The following is an 18,580-nucleotide window of genomic DNA, read 5'->3' as shown; positions in this document are numbered from 1 at the left end:
AAAGGTCACAAGTGAGAAAGACATCAAGAATAGTGACAGTGACAGCAGTCTCAAATTTGTGAGTCACAAAACCTTTGTTGTGGTTCATGCTGTCAGTGAGAGGATTCCTACTGATATATCTGCTAAAAAGACCAGACCAAAGTAACGTAATTTGGTGATGTGTGCTTAACCCTGTTCCCTTTGCAGGTGGCTATGAGAAAGCTTTAACTGAGTTTGTGTAATATGGAGGAGCTTGCAACTAGGAGGAGGGGTGTTGTAAATGGATGGTGCTACTGCACACACTCCATGCTAGTTCCTATGGGGAGGGTTATCCTATGGGGAGGATTCAATAACCAAGGTGGTCACTGAACTTAGTACTGTGCATGTGCTGCACAATTTTGTCACTGTGTATGAGCAACCAGAGTGTTCCTACCAGAGTGATCCTGCACAACTACCCGTGTACCCATCACTTCTTCAATTAATCACTCCACTAGTTGAGTAACTGGGCTGTTCATAGTTGTTAGGCATCCACTGGTGTGTACAGTTTTTCTGCTCCATCCTTAAGCCTCTACACACACCTTTTTTCAACAATTGTAAATATCTGCTGTGATACCTTCATGGTACATCTGGGGTTTCCTTAATTTTTGCAGGTACCCCGAAAAACAGGTGTTTGGGGGGGGGGTATCCTGCAAATATAACTACCGGAGATGCAGAACAAGTTTGGACGCAAGAGTTGTGGATTTAAGTGGACACTGCTAGGAGATAATATGGGGTGGTTAGGCAGAAGCGGTCGTGGCGGTGACAGCAACTGCATCTAAAGATGCAGTAGTGCTGACACTACACACCATGTTTAGACATAGAATTTTCACTTACATAGGGATGGTTCAAGTGACGGTGCAACCGATGGTGCACCAACTGTGTGCATTTGCACAGCTGCTATTGGGCGTCTCAGTATGAACAGAATTGGTTGCAGCATTACCATAAAGACACAGATGCAGCTGCCGCAAAAGGCGCGTTCACCTCAGAATCAGTCCTATTGCGGCTATTACTATGAAACTAAGAATGGATATGTACTACAAATAGGAAGTACATTTTGCACAGGAGGTTATTCGCCCTGGTTGGCTCATGTGCAATGCTCACTATTGAAGGAGTGGAACAATCATTAGAATAACAAAATGTTGCTGTTTACAAAATAAAACATTTGAATGTGGATGGTGACTATATATATATATATATATATATATATATATATATATATATATGAGCAGTGGTACATGACACCAAAGGGTATTACAGCTACAAAAACGTACCACAAGCATCAGGACCGTACCTAGGGTAGTGCGGCCGGTACCATCGCACAGGGCACCACAGGGCAGGGGGCGCTGTTTGGGCCTGTCAAATTTCTGTTTATTATCATTCTTGCTTGTAGCTTCCTCTTATTTCATCCCCAGCATCTCCTGGCTTCTCCTATCTCTTCCCTGGCCCTTCCCCATTAAGCCATGGCCCCTTTTTGGGTGCATTATGTTCCTTTGAAAAATAAGGGGGGAGCCAATGCTCTTTCTGGCACAGGGCACCAATAAGTCTAGTTACAGCTCTAATAAGCATACTCTACCTTGGAAAGTTCTTTGCACCATGCACAAACAAATATATCACAGTTGTAACACTATGCACCTAGACATAAGCAAATGTATTTATCAAAAATAAATTGTCAGTAAAAATGGAGGTACCCCTGACAACCCCCATAATGGTCAATAGTTATTATATAAAACATGATGGTAAAATGAGCAACAATGAGGAAACTATAAAACTTTAAATTAATGATTGGTTCCATGTAAAAGTTATAATAGAGTGTGTTTAGGGTACGCCACATGTTTTTAATGAGATTGAGGTTGGATTCTGCCTGGGTCACTCCAAGATTTTGTTATTCATTTTTCTGAAGCCATTGCTTAGTTGACTTGGATATGTGCTTGTTATCATGTGGGTAGGTAAAAATCATCTTCATCTTCACCAAAATATTTTTATTTTTGGAGTTATTCATTATGTCCTGTATCTTTAAGTCCCTGTCCCAGTTGAAGATAAGCAATTCCCAAGCATGATGCTGCCAACACTATGCTTCTCAGTAATTATGGGTCTTTGGGTGATGAGCTGTGTTGTCTTTGCACCAAGTATCTTTTAGATTTAAAGCCAAAAAGTTCAACCTCCGGCTCATTAGACTATAACACATTTTCCCACATGGTGTAGAGTGATTGAATGTACTATTTCGCAAAATTTAAATGTTCTTGAATTACTTTTTTGTAGGAATTGACTTCTGTCTTACCACCATTGCCATAGAGTATATATGTGCAGAATATGTCACATGCACTTACCAGTTACTGACAGAGACTTCTGCAGCTCCTTTAATATTAGTATAAACATCTTGGCAGCCTCCATGATGAGTTTTCTTCTGGTCCTTGATAATGTCCCTGTTGTGCCAGGATAACCTTAACAGTGTTTCATGGTATATGTACTGACTGAAATAATTTTGTAGCCTTTTCATGATTGGTACCATCCTATATTAAAATCTTGCAGATGATTTGAAAGCTTCTTGCACATTTGGCTGTCCCAGTAGGACGCAACCAAGAAAACAGCAAGGAAATTCTACAGATACAATTAATCCATATTGGGAGTTCATTACAACCACTTTTTTTGCTGGTAGGGGGTGTGGTATGATATGTCGACATTAATAATTTATATATTCCTAATGCCGGCAAGAAGGAATGTGAACATGATAGAATGTTGACATATTGTCCACGGTGGCCCAGCAGTCACTTACCTGGTCCCAATGGCTGCAGCGTCTATCAGGTCCTGGCAGGCATGTGAATATGACTTTTAGTGGAGTAATCTGACGGATCGCATTTCAGTGAGCATGCTCTTCCTATTCCCTACTTCTCTCTCTAGTGCCTAACCCCCACTGTAGCCTATCTATAACCTCCACCTAGTACCAAACCATAATCTTCCCGCCCAACAGCCTAACCCTAATATCGACATTCTAAGAATGTTGGGATTTCAGATGTCGACATTGTGAACATGTCAACAGTCTGAGAATGTCGACATGTTGCCTGTTGACACTTTAACAATGTGGACATCATAACTGTCGACATTGTTATTGTCGACGTTATGTCTGCATCCCGCTAGCAGGCTTATGGTGTTGAACATGATTTTGAATGTGGTTGGTTAACTATAAGAACAGCAACAGTCACATTATGAAAGGGTGTGCAGCCAGGCTACTAAGGTTTAGTGTTTCACTAATTTTGACCCAAAATTGTCTATTTGCATTTTACTTGCATTTTGTTTGTGGCAGAGTCGCATTAAAGGTGGAAAAAGATCTGACATATTTATCTAAATTGACATTACAAAAACCTGCAATTTTAATTATGGTGGTGTATATCAGGCAATAAAGATATGCCCAAAACGATGCAAATATCTTTGGCTATGCTTTAAGCCTAATAAAAACATCCTACCCCTGTTCTAACCCTTTGGAGAAGCACCTTTAGCTGCTATTAGAGTTGTGAAGAAAAAATTGAGTTTCTATATTCAACATCAAAATCCTTTTATTTGTATTATCCAATTAGAGGACCACCTCCAATGTCCCCTTTTCCCAAGTTTGCAAATCTAGACAATGAAATGCTCAATCTTCTTTGCAAAGTTGCTTAAGTTTGATAAGGTTTAATTGGCAGTGTTTGTGAATAGTATTGATTGGATTTTGCAGTTTTAAAAAAAAATTCTAGCCCCTTAAACAGTTGTCCCATATTCTCTGAAACGTCTTGCTTTTTATGAAGGGCTTCACAGTGTTCTGGGAGGGCTACATTATAAATCTCTAAATTTCTTATATTTTACTTTCTTTCTTTGGATAACTTCTTCCTGTGGAGCATTTGGCTGGCAGCTGTACTTATTTTGAAATGAATGAAAACACTTTAATTGTACACAGGTGGAACACAATAAATTAGTTAGGAAACCACTGAAGATAACAGATTGTGTCAGGGTTTATTCAGGTGCATCTTAGCAAAAGGGTTGAAAATTCATGTAATCGATCATTGTCTATTTATTTTATTTGCAATTATAGCAACAGCTTATTTTTTTACTCCTACTATATTATTATTATTATTTGACCGCTCATCTATACAGAGTAACTTGTCTTGATGAGTGGTAAGTATTTCAGAATTTTACATAATACTTTTTACAGCCACTCTATATGCACCATCCAAAAAAAAACAAAAACATTCCATCTGAATATTTTTTTATTTCTGATGGTGCATATAGAGTGGTTAAATTTAACATAGCTTGAGAATTAAAATATTCAGCTTGAGAATGACATGCAATCTTATGCTAAGGGCCATATTCAATTTGGGAGCGAAAAGTCCGTGCTGGACTTTTCGCTCCACATCGGAGGATTTTCAAGGATAAAGTATCGGGCGAGTGCCCGCTTTATCCCCGCATTCAATTTTCGAGCCAGCGAAAAGCGGGACCCAGCGGAAAGGTAAGTATCGTGAAAAATAGGGGAATTTTCGGGAAATCATCCAGGGAGCCCCCTAATGATGTCCTGACATGGACAATCACTATAGGTACCCCCGTTTTAGCCTGCGGAAGGTAAGTAGGGTTTTCATATAGCTGCGGCAGGTGCTTTTTTGTGCCTGTGAAGAAGGGGTGAAGAATAGCACTTAGGTTTTTTTTTTTGGGGGGGGGGAACTATGCCCATCAAATTTGGGGTACATGAAAATGGGTGCAAGCATATTTTTAAGTCCCTAAAGTGCATTTTGAATATTCTTCAAAAATGCACCTGCCGCTACCATCCGCATTCTTTAAAACACCTGCCGCATACTTGGGACCCCCCCCTGAATTAATTGCACTAGTTTAAAACTTTGTTCCCCATTTTTTTTTACCCCAAAATTCAAGTTAAGTTTTTGGGCTGTCCCGATTTTTTTTCTTACATTTTTTCGGACACACATTAATTTTAGGGGCCATTTTTTTAAGCCTGCACACCTAAACCCCAATTCTGCACTTTTTTTTGCCACCTATTGTGTGGTGAAAAGTTATCCCAGTTTTTTTACAAAGACTTTTCGCACCGGTGAAAAGTCTTTGTAACTGAATACTGGGATAATTAAAATTGCCAAAAATGACGTCATCCAGTGGCGTAACTAGGGTATTTGGAGCCCAGGGCAAATTTTAAAATGGAGCCCCCCCCCCAACACACCGATATGCGCGCGCGCCGCGGGAAAAAATGGGCGTGGTCACTTAAAAATGGGGCGTGTCAACATGACACACCCCTTTATTTTCACGCTGAACATTCCTATCCATATGCACCTTAACCCCAGTAGTACCCCTTATACAGTACCCCCAGTAGTGGCCCCCCCAAATGCAGTGCCCCACGTAGTGTTCCCCTTATGCAGTGCCCCCAGTAGCAGTCCCCACAATGCAGTGCACCCAGTAGCAGTATCCCCTTATGCAGTGCCCTTTATATGGTGCCCCCAGTAGTAGTCCCCCCCTATGCAGTGCCCTTTATATAGTGCCCCCAGCAGTAGTCCCCCTCCCCATGCAGTTTTCCCAGTAGTGGTCCCCTTATGCAGGCACCCTGTAGTGAACCCCCCTATCCAGTGCCCCCTGTAGTGGCCCTTCCTATTATTGCCCCCAGTAGTGGTCCCCCGAGGGCAGTGCCTCTAGTAGGTCCCTTTCATAATGCCCCCAGTGGTAGTTCCCCCCCCAAGTAGTAGTCCCCAGTAGAGTAGGTGCTCCCAATGGTGCCCCCAGTAGTAGCCACCCCTCCCCCAGTAGAGGTCCCCCCAGTAGTAGCCACCCCTCCCCCAGTAGAGGTCCCCCCAGTAGTAGCCACCCCTCCCCCAGTAGAGGTCCCCCCAGTAGTAGTCACCCCTCCCCCAGTAGAGGTCCCCCCGGTAGTAGCCACCCCCCTCCCCCGTTGTGCAGATAGGTTACAAAAAATATATATATATATATCTATAAAAATATACTTACCTGAATCTCTGCTCCTGCTCCTGATCGTGACGCCGCTCCCACCCGGGCGGGAGCGCTCAGCATTATGGGACAGACGTCATGACGTCAGTCCCATTACCCACTGCAGGAGCCGGACGGAAGTCCGGCTCTTGCAGTGGGTGCTGCAGCAGTCAATGAGAGTCTATCTGACTCTCATTGGCTGCTGTTTAACACACGCATCGCCGCCAGCGCTGTCGGCGATGCGTGTGTTATGCACAGCCTGAGCCCGCCTCCTGGGGGAGGGAACGGGCTCAGGCGTGCAGCACAGTCCTGTGTAAATGTGTAGCGCTGACCGCACTCATTGCGGTCGGCACTACACTGGCTAACTAGGACGGGCGGGCCGGTACCGTGGCCGACGGCGCCCCCCCCCCGCGCCGCCGGTCCAATGGCGCCCAGGGCACGAACCCCGCCCGCCCTGCCCTAGTTACGCCACTGACATCATCAGCGATAAATTATCGCCAATAACTGCCTTTTCGCCTCTAATTGAATACTGCCCTATGTATGAAAACAGGAGGAGAAAGAGAAATGAAACTACAATGTATACTGTTCATTCTAACGGCTCTTAGGTGTATTCATTTGAATGACAATTTTGAACAGTTTGCTGTGGACCCAGTTTAAAAATAAGATTGCATTTAATTCTCACGCTATGTATTTTATTTTCTTGTGGACTTTTTATATCCTTAAAACTACGATAGATAATTTCCTGTAAGGCTTTTTGGGCATTGACATAATTTCTGTGTCTCTTACTTGACAACTAAATGTTAAGGTGCCCATCCACTAGCAGACCTCAAAACCACTGCACAATTACGACATTGTAATCGTGTATTCGTTTGTCAGTCTGTGATGTACCTACACTGAACGAGCAGTCGTTCAGTGTAGGCACAATCAATCATCTGCAAACATGCTGAACCTGACGTTATCGTCAGGTTTTCAGCATGTTTGCCCGATGATTGATGTCTAAACAACCAGCGGGAGTGCGCATTGCTGGTCATTTTAGACATTTTTTAAACAATCTGCAAACGATTTTCAAACGTTTATCGAATGATTGAACGATAACGTTATCGTTCAATCGCTCAATTTAATCGCCTAGTGGATGGGCACCTTAAGATGGACAGAAGCAAACATAGACATCATTGATCTCTATATGGACAGATACCAATGCAGTGCAGTTGTCTGTCTTATTAAGGCGGATGTCAGAATAGGGATGAGGGAAATGAAAACATACATATTTTACTGTCACATATGTCTGCTCCATCATCCACTTTGGAATGATGTATGTGTGCCCTGCACCTGTGTCTCTCCTTAGAGACTGATGTGAGATTCCTCTTCTCCTTCATTCAGCTGTCAAAATCAAAAAACAGAATTAATGGACGTCTTTGTGCACAAGAAAATTTAGTTATATCAAAGTCTTGTAAATGTTATACGTTCAGAACATTGACATACCGAATGTCGTCAGGAAAATGTCAACATGGTCAGAATGTCGACACATTCAACATGTCCATATTCACAATGTCGATGATGACAGAATGTCAACAGGACATAATGTTGGCATTGTGAATGTTGACATTTCTACCTCCCGTCCATGTCGACATCCTGAACATCAACATTTTGTACCACACTCCTGTAAATATGCATGCAATCAGTGAGTGCTTATGCCATGAAATTGTTATGCACACTAGTGTAAGGAATAGGGCACCAATTAGAGGACAGTAGATGGTTAGACTAGAAATGAGGTTGGAATCTGCTATGTCTCTGCCTGACTTTCTTACTATAGAAGCTACTTTCTTACTATAGAAGCCTTCATCCTTATTAAGTACAGTACACTAGGGGAAATATTATTGGTAAATATACACTGATCGGTGAGCTAGATAAATTATATCCTCGTTTTAACATATTAGGAGAACTATTTTGTATTAAAGGCCATTGTAGGAATGTACTTGCTGATAGCTCATGATTTTACATGGACACATAAAAGCAAACATTAGCAAATTTTTCATAAGTATATTCAAAGTTCTTTTGTCAATGAACATTTTTTTGTGATTTTTTTGGTCCATTTGTACCTGCACCTTTATTCATAGAAAAAAACACTGGTATTTTATAACAGTACTGAATTTCTGATGTTGGGTGGCCAAGTAAGTTCTCCTCTCTAAATAATGATGGGCACTCCACACAAATAAGCACCTGAAAACTTAGTTCACATTTTTTAATAACATGGCACAATTTACATAACACAAGTCTTCGCTGATGAGGAACATGCTGAAGATCGAGTCGCTTCATTTTTATGTTTTTTTTTTCCTTTCAGTTCTCTTTTTTTCGTCTTTACATATGATCTAAAAAGGAAGTTCTTACATACAGAATAAACAGCAAAAGGTTTGTATTTAACAATTTCTTTACAATACTGAAAGCTAACCACTACTGTTCCAGTGTACATATTCTTCTGGGAGGATTTGCTCCTTAAAAAAACACTGCACAACATCTGGAGTTCACAAAATCTGAAGCTCACAACTAAACCTTCAGTTGACTACTAAAATAGATCTCTGCTTATTAGAAACAACTGTCGGGAGTTTTATTCATTGTTTTGCTTTTGCCAAAACAGGATAACAACTTAAGATATCACTTTAATACACTAGAAGACCAAGAACTATGTTTATTTCATATATATATTTTACAACCGAGTAAACCAAATGTGTATGATATTTCTTCAGGTAAAGTCATATCCTCTCCAATAAAGTAGAGATAAACAAGTATTTCGGCTAAATAGTGGATCATGAACTGGACACCTGATACAAATAGCCTGGGTGACTTACTTTCTAAATGATCAGTTTGGCAATAGGCATAAAGGGCTGAAAATACGCCAAATCTACCGATCATCACTAAGCCATTCCCTTTTCCCTTGACCTGGATTTTACGGACATATTAATTTCCATGTTGGACATGTTAGTCCATCCTTATACGGTGGGAGGATGTCCCTTAATTGGAAACATATTTGTTATCTGTTTTCAGAGTGGCAAGTATGGCCTACCCAAAATACAGGTGATGAATAAAATAAGACAATAGGTATTGCACACTGAGTTTCTCAGGGACAACATGACTTTAGTTATTGTGTAAGGGTGGGAAATGCTCCATTTTTACAATTACGGCTTTATGTTTAAAGCCTCCAAAATAAATTGCATAGTTGAGGGGATTTAGTTGTCTCTAATAAAATACACAACACAGTATAAGCAGACTGTGTTTTAAATAGTAAGGTTGTAAACTGCGCAGTTTAAGAAGTATTATTGTATTATGTTATGTCTATTTACATTTGTACACAGTAAAGCTTTCATCCTATCCTTTTGCATATATGAACCATTACCCAATGAAGCAAATATTTTTTACATAAATATTTACATTTTCATTCTATATCATAAGTCTGATACAGTCCAAATAGATGTAATGAATTATTTCCTTCTGTTCCAACCAAATGCTTTACATTAGTAAAATAAATCAGTTGAAGACAAACATTTGAATTGGCTACAAGGTCTGGAAATTTGCAACATATAATATACAAAAAGTGAAAATCGTTGCTCTTGGGAGACTTTACATTTGTACAAAGATTGTAAGTCAAGTCTTGCACTGATTTAATTCTAACCAGACTACTTGTCCATAAGCTCTTTTTAAGCATTATCTTTATCGTGCTTCAATATCTTTGAGCGTGTGAGAAGGAGGTCTGTCTCTTATATCTGTGGTCAATGGCGTAGTCCTCCTGGGAGAACCTGGTCGTCCTCCCAAAGTTGAAATAAGTGGAGGTGGGGCACTTAGTGCTGCTGCTGGGGGAGTCTTATTAAGGAGTCCATTTTGATGTCCTGCTGTGGGACTGACCCTGGCATAGTGCATGCTGGGAATTCCAGGAGTGATTAAACTTGGATGAGGCAGGTGGCCGTCCAATGCAGCTGGATGAACTGCATGTAGACGGGCATGTTCATAGTCCTCTCGAAGCATGTGTAATCTTTCCCTCTCTTCCATTTGGCTTGCTCTCTCATGTTCCCTGCGTGGGTCAACAGAAAGATGATGATGGTGATGATGGTTGTAGTCATGGGGTTCTCTGTCTCTGAATGACCTCTCCGTTTCATATAATCTTGGTGCGGTAAGACGATGAAGTTGATCATTTCTCAACAAGAAATCTCTTCCAAGGGGATCCCGCCTATGAATATCTAGTCCTCTATATGGGTCTCTTAGTGGGTCTCGCATAGGATCCCAATGAAATGATGGATAAGGGAACCGTTCACCCCCTGGAATAGGGCTTATGCCCATAAAAGGAGTCATCATGCGAGTCCTGTCTAGACCACCAATACTGTTCATTGGATGCATCCCTGTTACACCAACTGCCATTGGCATGGATGCTAAATGACTTGGATGAATATTTGCAGTAGATATTGGAGGAGGTTGTTCAGAAGATCTATGGACAGGAGGCCCTTCAGTCATTAAGACATCATGATCTTCCTTTCTTTCCTCTTTTACTTTCACATCATTATTTTTCTTTTGATTATCATAAGTCTCATTTTTTCTGTCATTATCTCTATTAGAAGTGCTATTAGGTCTGGTGCTCTCCATCACTGGTGGCCTGACATAAGGTGAAGGAACCCTTGATAGCTGTTTAGCTTCCTCCACAGCTCTACTTTCATGCACATTACTTTCCTTCTCAGTTATATGGTTATCTTTTGCTTTGTGCTCCTCCACATTAGCTTCTTTCCATGAATCAGAGTGATCCCTTTCACGGTCCTTTGACTTTTCTTTATCTCGTACCTCGTTATTTATGTGACTTCTTTGTTCAGATAAACTGCGGTTATGTCCCAAAGAATTTACTTGGCTGACAGGTGCTGGGGACGGGTGACTTGAGTGTCTTTTCTCTGTACTTTCCCTAAAGAAACATAATCATTAAAATGTAAAAATATATTTACTTATACAGTAGATCATTGCAATTACCATCATGAATTTTACATTTTAGAAAAGAATGCCCTACAGATGGTGAAGAATTTAATGTAGTAAATGGTGTTCCAGTGATAGTCAAACTTAATTTAATAATATGTCTGCACAGTATCTTCTAGTAACCCTGAGCCATGGTGCACTGTTCTCTGCAATGTCCTGTGCCCTGTCTTTATTTAAATTACTGTTTCATATATCCCTGGAATGTGCTTTGCAATGCAAACTTGAAAAATAAACTATGTACAGAAGTGGGCAGCACGTAATAAAATAACATTCCCAACTGCTCCCAAAGGTCACTAAAACACTGTGCCATTCAGTATTCTGGTACCTGTGTTCCCTATGGCCATAGCTATATGGAAGCTGGCACAGCAAATTGCACTTTATATGACAATCTGTTGTCACATCCCTTTATGCACAACTTGGAAAACAGGTCAAGCCATCTATAAAAGGTTGAACTGTTGTACTGTACTGTAGTTCAGGTCGATCCTTGTTGCAACTTCCACACAGTGACATGCAAAAAGAACACAGGCACGGGTATGCCGAAGACATTGGCATTTGAACAAATCAATGAGAGGCAGCCGGTGGTGACCACTATTATTTTACTATGTATACGAGCATAAAATCTTATTGCATATAAACTAATATGCTATCATTTTTTTTTAGTACAGAATAATCAATGTGTGACACTGAATATATATTATGTTTCATCGAAGTAGACAAGTTAAATGTTTTGTTTAAAGGCAAAGTTGTTCCCTTGACTATTTATTTTAGCAGAGCTATACAAGCACTAAACTGTAGAACACTTTCAAAAAGGTTTACATGTGCTTGCAGGATGTAAATAAATCACTGCTTTACTGTACATCTCAGTTAAGTAGATGGAAACAGCTCTTTATGCCATAAGAAAACTGTCATCTACATTGGTTTCCTCCTATTTCCCATTAGTTACATTGTGCAGTTTATTGTATAGGTGTATACTATTGTACAGTATAGACAATTGTAAACTTTTGATAAATCCTGTATAAAGCTTATAGTACATTGCTTCCAATCCAATCTAGTTAGAAACATCTATATACTTTGTGTTTTAAATAATGATCTGAGACACATATAGCAATTCCATAAACATAGGGAAGTGCATTTGATAAAAATAAATAGTTTATATCAGCCCTAGACCACATTTTATGGATTTTGTATATAGGGCCTGATTCACCACGGATTGCAACTGCAATTGCAATAGCGATTACGCACGCAATCTCACTGCGATGATATGCTAATCCATTGTGATCGCTATGCCATTGCAGTACCACTTTACCTTACACACATCCGTAATGTTTAGCAAGGCTGCGAAACAATCGGTAACATCGAGTACAATCGGAGCCTCGCGCACACTTGCGCAAGGTCTGACCTTACTCAGGAATTGCTAACTTCATTGCACGCTATGAGTACTCAATCTGCGTATGTCATCGCAGTGGGTATTTTATGCATGCCCATACAATGGCACCTCCCACAAACGGCACTTCCTGTCAATCACATTGCGATGGGTCTGCGTAGTCACTGCGATCGCAGTGGCCTGTTCGCGCACTGCGATGCATACGCATACGCAGAAGGCAACAATCGGCCGATTGCGTGCGTATTCACAGTTGCGAACAGTAGTGAATCAGGCCCATAGTTGGATTTCAGAAATGTATTAACTCATACACACCTTTCCTTATCATCTTTAGAGGACGATTCTCTTTTCTCTGATTCTCGATCGTGAGCGGTAGAAGAAGAGCTGCGTTCCGACTCTCCGGGTTTCAGCCATGGCGGAGGCGTTGGGAAAGAAGGTGGTGTTCGATGAAGCCGATTCCATGGTTCGTGTGGATTGTTGAAGCCCTGCATATTTGGCCCCTCCTTATGGCTGAACATTGAGTTGGATGCTAATAAAAAAGAAAATGAACACACTTAAAGGGATCTGTTTGTAACAGCAGTAAAATATTACAGAGCCCCATATGATTAACAAATGTGAAAGGTAACAGAAAGGATATACAGTGTAAATGTTAGTGGTACTAACCCATAATGAGGGAGAGGTTGAAGGGTCTGGTTGTTTCTTTGGAGAAAAGACAAAAGAAAAATGACTGCTTTCCTTTCTTTTGTGTCAGTTCACTTAATCATCATAAATGCATAAAAATCCACTTTTGTTGAAGAGGCACATACTGTAACTATGAGCAGTGTGACTATATATGGCAACTTACAGGGGTTTTCCATCTTCCTATGACTTTTTAGTTTTGTACATGTTCTCCTGCAATGTTTGTGAAACACATTTCTTTCGTTTTTTGATGTAGTGGCTCTTGAATAGGACAGAGTACTGCTTGCTACTGATGTGTCCACATACACCTAGCCTCAATACGCCATGCGGCGACAGGGGGCTGTGCTGAGCAGTGTAGCCTCTATTTTGTGTCTTTTTCGCTGGAATGTACGTCTTAGTGGCAACGTGATGCTACAAAACAGCTTCACGAGACTGCACTGATTAATATGATATGCGACACTTGTATATCTGTGAGGGAATCTGTATACAAAGTGGTATGGAACTTGGTGTGTAAAACAGACGTGGCCGCTGATTGGTACCACTTCGTGTACAGATTCAGAATCAGTTGCCTACAGATATACAAGTGTCACATATCAAATTAATCATTGCAGTCTTGGGAAGCGGTTTTGTCGCAACACGTTACGATTAAGACGCACATTCGAGCTGTGTCGCACAGGACCTGGAGTGCCGAGAAGGGCTGTTTGAGGCCAACTGCTCCAATAGTGTATGATCAAAAGTATGTAATGCATACTTGCCGACTTTCTGAGGGCAGCCAGGTCGGTGCTGTAGGGGGCATGGTGGCGGCAATGGTGGGCGGTGCCCCCCCCCCTGCTATATACAATGCAGATTACCGACATTGTAAAGCAGGTTGCAGGGTTACAATGACATGTTTCAGCATGAATCGTCTTATCACAAAATCTCCCCACCTCCTGAACCGCCCACTTTCACTTGCTAAGTGGGCAACTGCAGGAAGGGATTTTTTGCGGGTAGCAGCCAGACCGGGAGACTTGCCCTCTCTTGCAGGCGGCCGGAAGCACCAACTGATTTTAGAGAGCCTCCTGGCCATTCTGGGAGAGTCGGCAAGTATGATGTAATGCAGAGAATAAAGCAGATCTGTGCTGTATCTAAGGGCAAGGAAAATAAGCAATGTTGCCTTGATGATAAAGAGCTGCTAAAAGTTAAATAGATCTGTAATTTCCACTGTCTATAAGGAGTTATCATTGTGCAAATCAGAGCATTTGCTTCACACTAATAAGCTTTTAAATGCTAAAAGTAACCATCTCCTCTTCATCATGCAATCCTGGTGCAGGTTTAGGCTCCTTGGTAGTTGTTATAATAAAGCATCCCAGCATCCCAACTCCTCATAGATTGGCATGGTATAGTTATTAAACAAAGGTGAAAAATGCACACAAACTCTTATAAATTAAAGAGTTCTCCCCGTTTTGACATTTTGTATAAATCTTAATTTGTATTATTTTCCCATAGCCACAAATGAAGCAGTACTTACTGACTGAAGGATTTCCAAGACCCCCAAAGGCATTTCCGCCTACGGAAGCTAGACCACTGAATGTTGATGGACGGTTAAAAGGTTCTATGAAAACGAAAGATACATAAGACTAATGTATGGAAAATGTCTGTTATTATTAAGTCCATGTGACTTTTCTGCTGGTAATATTCTAAGAAGAATTATATAATATATAATAAGATGAAATATACCCATACTGTGTGAGCCTGTCTTTTATATGTATATAGTTATATGTTTGTGTAAAGTATGTTGATGGGACATGGAGTCTTTATTACATAGTGACCTTGGGAGAGATATTAACTGCTTTTTAATGATGGAATTAATAACTGTATTTCATATACTAATGTTCACTGTCATAGACCTCATAAAGACTTCTCTGCTACTGCATATGATGTGAATGTACATTATAGATAGTTTGGATATGTTCTATAAGATTCATGAACACAATTAAAACAATTATTATAAATATCTACTATCGTTTCAGTAAAAACTTCACTGAACTACATAGACACTGTCACAGTTCAAAGAATCAACATATATAACGTGTATATATATATATATATATATATATATATATATAGGCATACATAAATATTGCAAAGGATTTTCTTTATACTTACCAAGGTGAGCAGCAGGGTTAAGAAAATTGCTGTGATGAGGCGGAGGGCCAAAAGGGGCCCCAGCAGGATGTGGTCCACCTATAGACAAAGCGAATGGAGCAATAATCAATGAGATCTTTCTATGCAATATGTTTATGGAAGCACTGCTACAGGTATATAAATACATCTTTATTTGAAGGGAATTGGACACCTAGGGCCAAATGTAATAGGGTGAGAGTTTAGAAAATGTGAGAGTTTAGCAGTAAACTCTCACATTGGTTGAGTTTTATCTTCAAAATGGGAAAACATCTGAATGAGATTTTAAATCTTGAGAGTTTTTTAAGTCTAAAAAAACATGCAAGTTCGCTCTGTTACTTTGTTTTTGGACTCTATTACATTGGCAAAGTTTAAAAAGTGTCAGAAACCCTCACTCTATTACATTTGGCCCCAAATCTTTGTTTGTGCTTATTCACATCACTGATAAAAGGCAAAAAGTCTTCTTTATCGTAAAATGTGGAAGGCTGAAAAGGAACAGTGGCTTCCATGATCCATGAATTATGTCCTATTCAATTTTTCCAAATTGTTAATCTAGAAAATGATTACTGTGGCTGTCTAGTAGACTCCGAACGGACAATGGGGGTCATTCAGACCCGGTCGTTAGCGCCGATGCGCTCGGACTGGGTCGATGGCCCCCCACAGAGCATGCGCACGACGGCGCCGGCGTGCGCTTGCGTGAGACCCGCTACGACCGACAGCGCCGGTCGTAGCGGGTCTCGATCCAAAGGGGGCGAGCTGTCGATGTTGATTGACAGCTCGCCCCGTTTGGAAGGCGGGCTGGGGGGGTGGCAGCCCAAACGGGGCCATTCCCATGGGAACGCCTACCGTTTGAGGGCGGCCCCACTGACATCACTAGTGATGTCAGTGGAGAGCTTCCGACTCAGACAGAGCCGAAAGTTCTCCGGGGCTTACGACAAGGGAGACCCTACCCTAGGGTCTCGTCGTAAGCCCCGATGGTCGCGATGGTCTTGACCATCGCGACCATCACCTTAGGCGGTCGTAAGGCTGTGGGTGTTAACCCACAGCTTTACCACCGCAAAGGAGAATGTCTTGAAAATTCAAGACGTCCTCCCCTCATTCAGACCGACCGCACGCTCTGTGCGACCGGCTCTGAATGAGGTCCAATGTCCTTTCCATTTTGTGAATGACTAAATAATCTATAGTATGGATAGGACACACTATGAGATATGTTGTTCAATCAGCTGACAAACGACATGTCGCATAGTGCATCGGCAGGTGTGTACAGAGTATGGGAGGAATTCAATCAGCAGTGGTAATTTACCGCGATTAATTGACCCCCCCGGGGGCTATTAAATCAGCCCCGAAGCCGGCAGTCATCGGCAATTTGTTTCCACCTGACTGAGGCAGGTGAGAAAAATCCCCGATAAGCAGCCCCGTTTTCGCAGCTGTTTTCGTGACCTTATCACGAATCCTATAGTGTATTCGCTTGAAAACTGAGAATTTTTTAGGGGAATAAAACAGGATCTAATTGAATTGCCCCAAGGTAAATAAAATGCGGTAAAGTGCTGTTTAATTCTCCCAAAGAATTATCGAGGCTAACTGAATTCTTCCCTATATGTCGGCAGGTGTGCACAGGCTACATGTCTGTGAACGACGTCATTCACAGACATATCGCATCTGTCCTGCAGCAAAGCCGATGCCAATATTTGTGAAAGCTATATCAGGGCATGTGTGCACAGGCGACCCGCCAACCGCCCGTACACTTGCTGCAGGGACCGCTGGTGACTGACATCTCAACTGGACGGGCAAATTTAAATGTCTGCCAAGTTTTGATGTCAGCGCAGACACATCGAGCGGCAGGTTGGTTAGTGTGTTTAGCTTACCAATCGGTCGCTCAGTCCCTGGGCCAGTGCATATGTCGCCCAGGTGTGTACCCAGATTTTGCAATATGACAAAAACAAGTCTGTGAAAGGGAATACCACTGACGACCTCACTTCTGCCAAATCAAAGATACAATATTATCTGTTCTGTGTATCGTACAGGAACCTGTTATATGGCAAATGCTAGAACACCATTAAAAAGAACAAATCAGCAGGGAATCATATGAAAAACATATTTACCACTCATACCTCTTTCAGACAGAGAAAAGAACCCGGTAATTTTCTGGCTCTAGCCGGGTCGACCCGGGTTTTTTATCTGTCTGAAAGGGTCAACACGGGACCTAATTCCCGGTACTTCGACCCAGGTATTTACCTGGGTTTTTCCCGGGTCTTACACGGGTTGGCGGCTGTCTGAAAGGTGCCGACCCGGGTTTTTCTACTCTGGGCATAGTAAGCAGCGCTTATTGGCTGAGATGGCGGTGCACGGGCTGCACTTTTCATGACCTCATCTCTGTGTGCCATAAAAGCAGTCCATTTATTATGACACACTGTATATTGCAGGGATAATCTGTGTTCTGTGTGAAAGGGGTCGACCCGGGAATTTCCCGGGAATTATGTGCTGTGTGAAAGGGGGTTAGGAGCAAATTCCCGGGTCCTTCCCGGGTTGAAAGATACGGGAAAAACCCAGGTTTTAGGGATTTTTCTGTCTGAAAGTGGTATAATTGCTATTTCTAAATATGCCAAACAGCATTAAATACTATCAGTCACTAAATATTTATCTGAAGAAAGGTCCTGATAAGAAATGAGGTCCTTGAACTAACCAAGAGGTTATAGGCTTGACTAATAAGACACATGCATGAATCAATATAGCAGTACTGTACAACCTTTCCAGTGGCCGTGATATAATAGTGAATACAAAATAATTTCTAAAAACAAATGAGGCTTTAATTACAATGACTGTGCTAATAAAGATTTACATCTAAATTTAGGAAATAAACTGAATAATTAAAAAATAGAAGGCATACATAATATCATTTCTATTGTTATCATCGTGTATAAGATTGGAAAGCCTTACATCAAAACAAGTACATAAACAAAATCAAAATTAAAATTATACTACCCAAAATGTTCTCATATACTAACAAAACCTATTTCCGCTAATGATACATTTACCAAAAAAGAGTATGTAACCTGAAAAGACACAGGCCCTGATTCAGACCCACTCGCAAGCGGCTGTCCGCTTGCAAGTGGGTCGATGGTCTGCACTGAGCATGCGCACGACGGAGGGAGCTCCGTCGTGCGCATGCGCCAGATGCGACGAGCGAAGGAAAGTCCTTCGCTTCTTGTGTCTGATCAAAGGGGGCGTGCTGTCGATGTTGATTGACAGCACGCCCCCTTTGGTGGGCGTGCCGGGGGCGTGCCTCCCTGACGGGGGCTTTCCCACGGGAACGCCTCCCGTCAGAAGCCGGCCCACTGACATCACTAGTGATGTCAGTGGGAGTGATTTTGGCTCTGATAGAGCCAAAATCAC

General features: G+C 41.6%; 1 protein-coding gene across 6 annotated transcripts in view; it reads right to left on the bottom strand.

The window, feature by feature from the left end:
- Positions 1-8,192: 8,192 nt before the first annotated feature.
- AUTS2 (activator of transcription and developmental regulator AUTS2) overlaps positions 8,193-18,580 on the bottom strand; it is a 1,638,780-nt gene continuing 1,628,392 nt past the window's right edge. For 4 of the 6 annotated variants that reach the window (XM_088445914.1, XM_088445916.1, XM_088445915.1 and 1 more), the window contains 5 exons: positions 15,173-15,250; positions 14,535-14,618; positions 13,013-13,048; positions 12,665-12,878; positions 8,193-10,900 (listed from right to left, as the gene is read on the bottom strand). In XM_088445914.1, coding sequence (XP_088302040.1) covers positions 9,670-10,900; positions 12,665-12,878; positions 13,013-13,048; positions 14,535-14,618; positions 15,173-15,250 — 1,643 coding nt within the window. In that variant the 3' untranslated portion in view covers positions 8,193-9,669. The remainder of the gene's footprint in view (positions 10,901-12,664; positions 12,879-13,012; positions 13,049-14,534; positions 14,619-15,172; positions 15,251-18,580) is intronic. The other 2 variants (XM_088445917.1, XM_088445919.1) reach the window with 1 other exon arrangement.

Source organism: Taudactylus pleione, unplaced genomic scaffold (assembly GCF_031769625.1).
Source record: "Taudactylus pleione unplaced genomic scaffold, aTauple2 ptg000391l, whole genome shotgun sequence".
NCBI lineage: Eukaryota > Metazoa > Chordata > Amphibia > Anura > Myobatrachidae > Taudactylus > Taudactylus pleione.
Note: the sequence above shows the minus strand (reverse complement) of the source record. Positions and strands in the feature narration are given on the sequence as shown.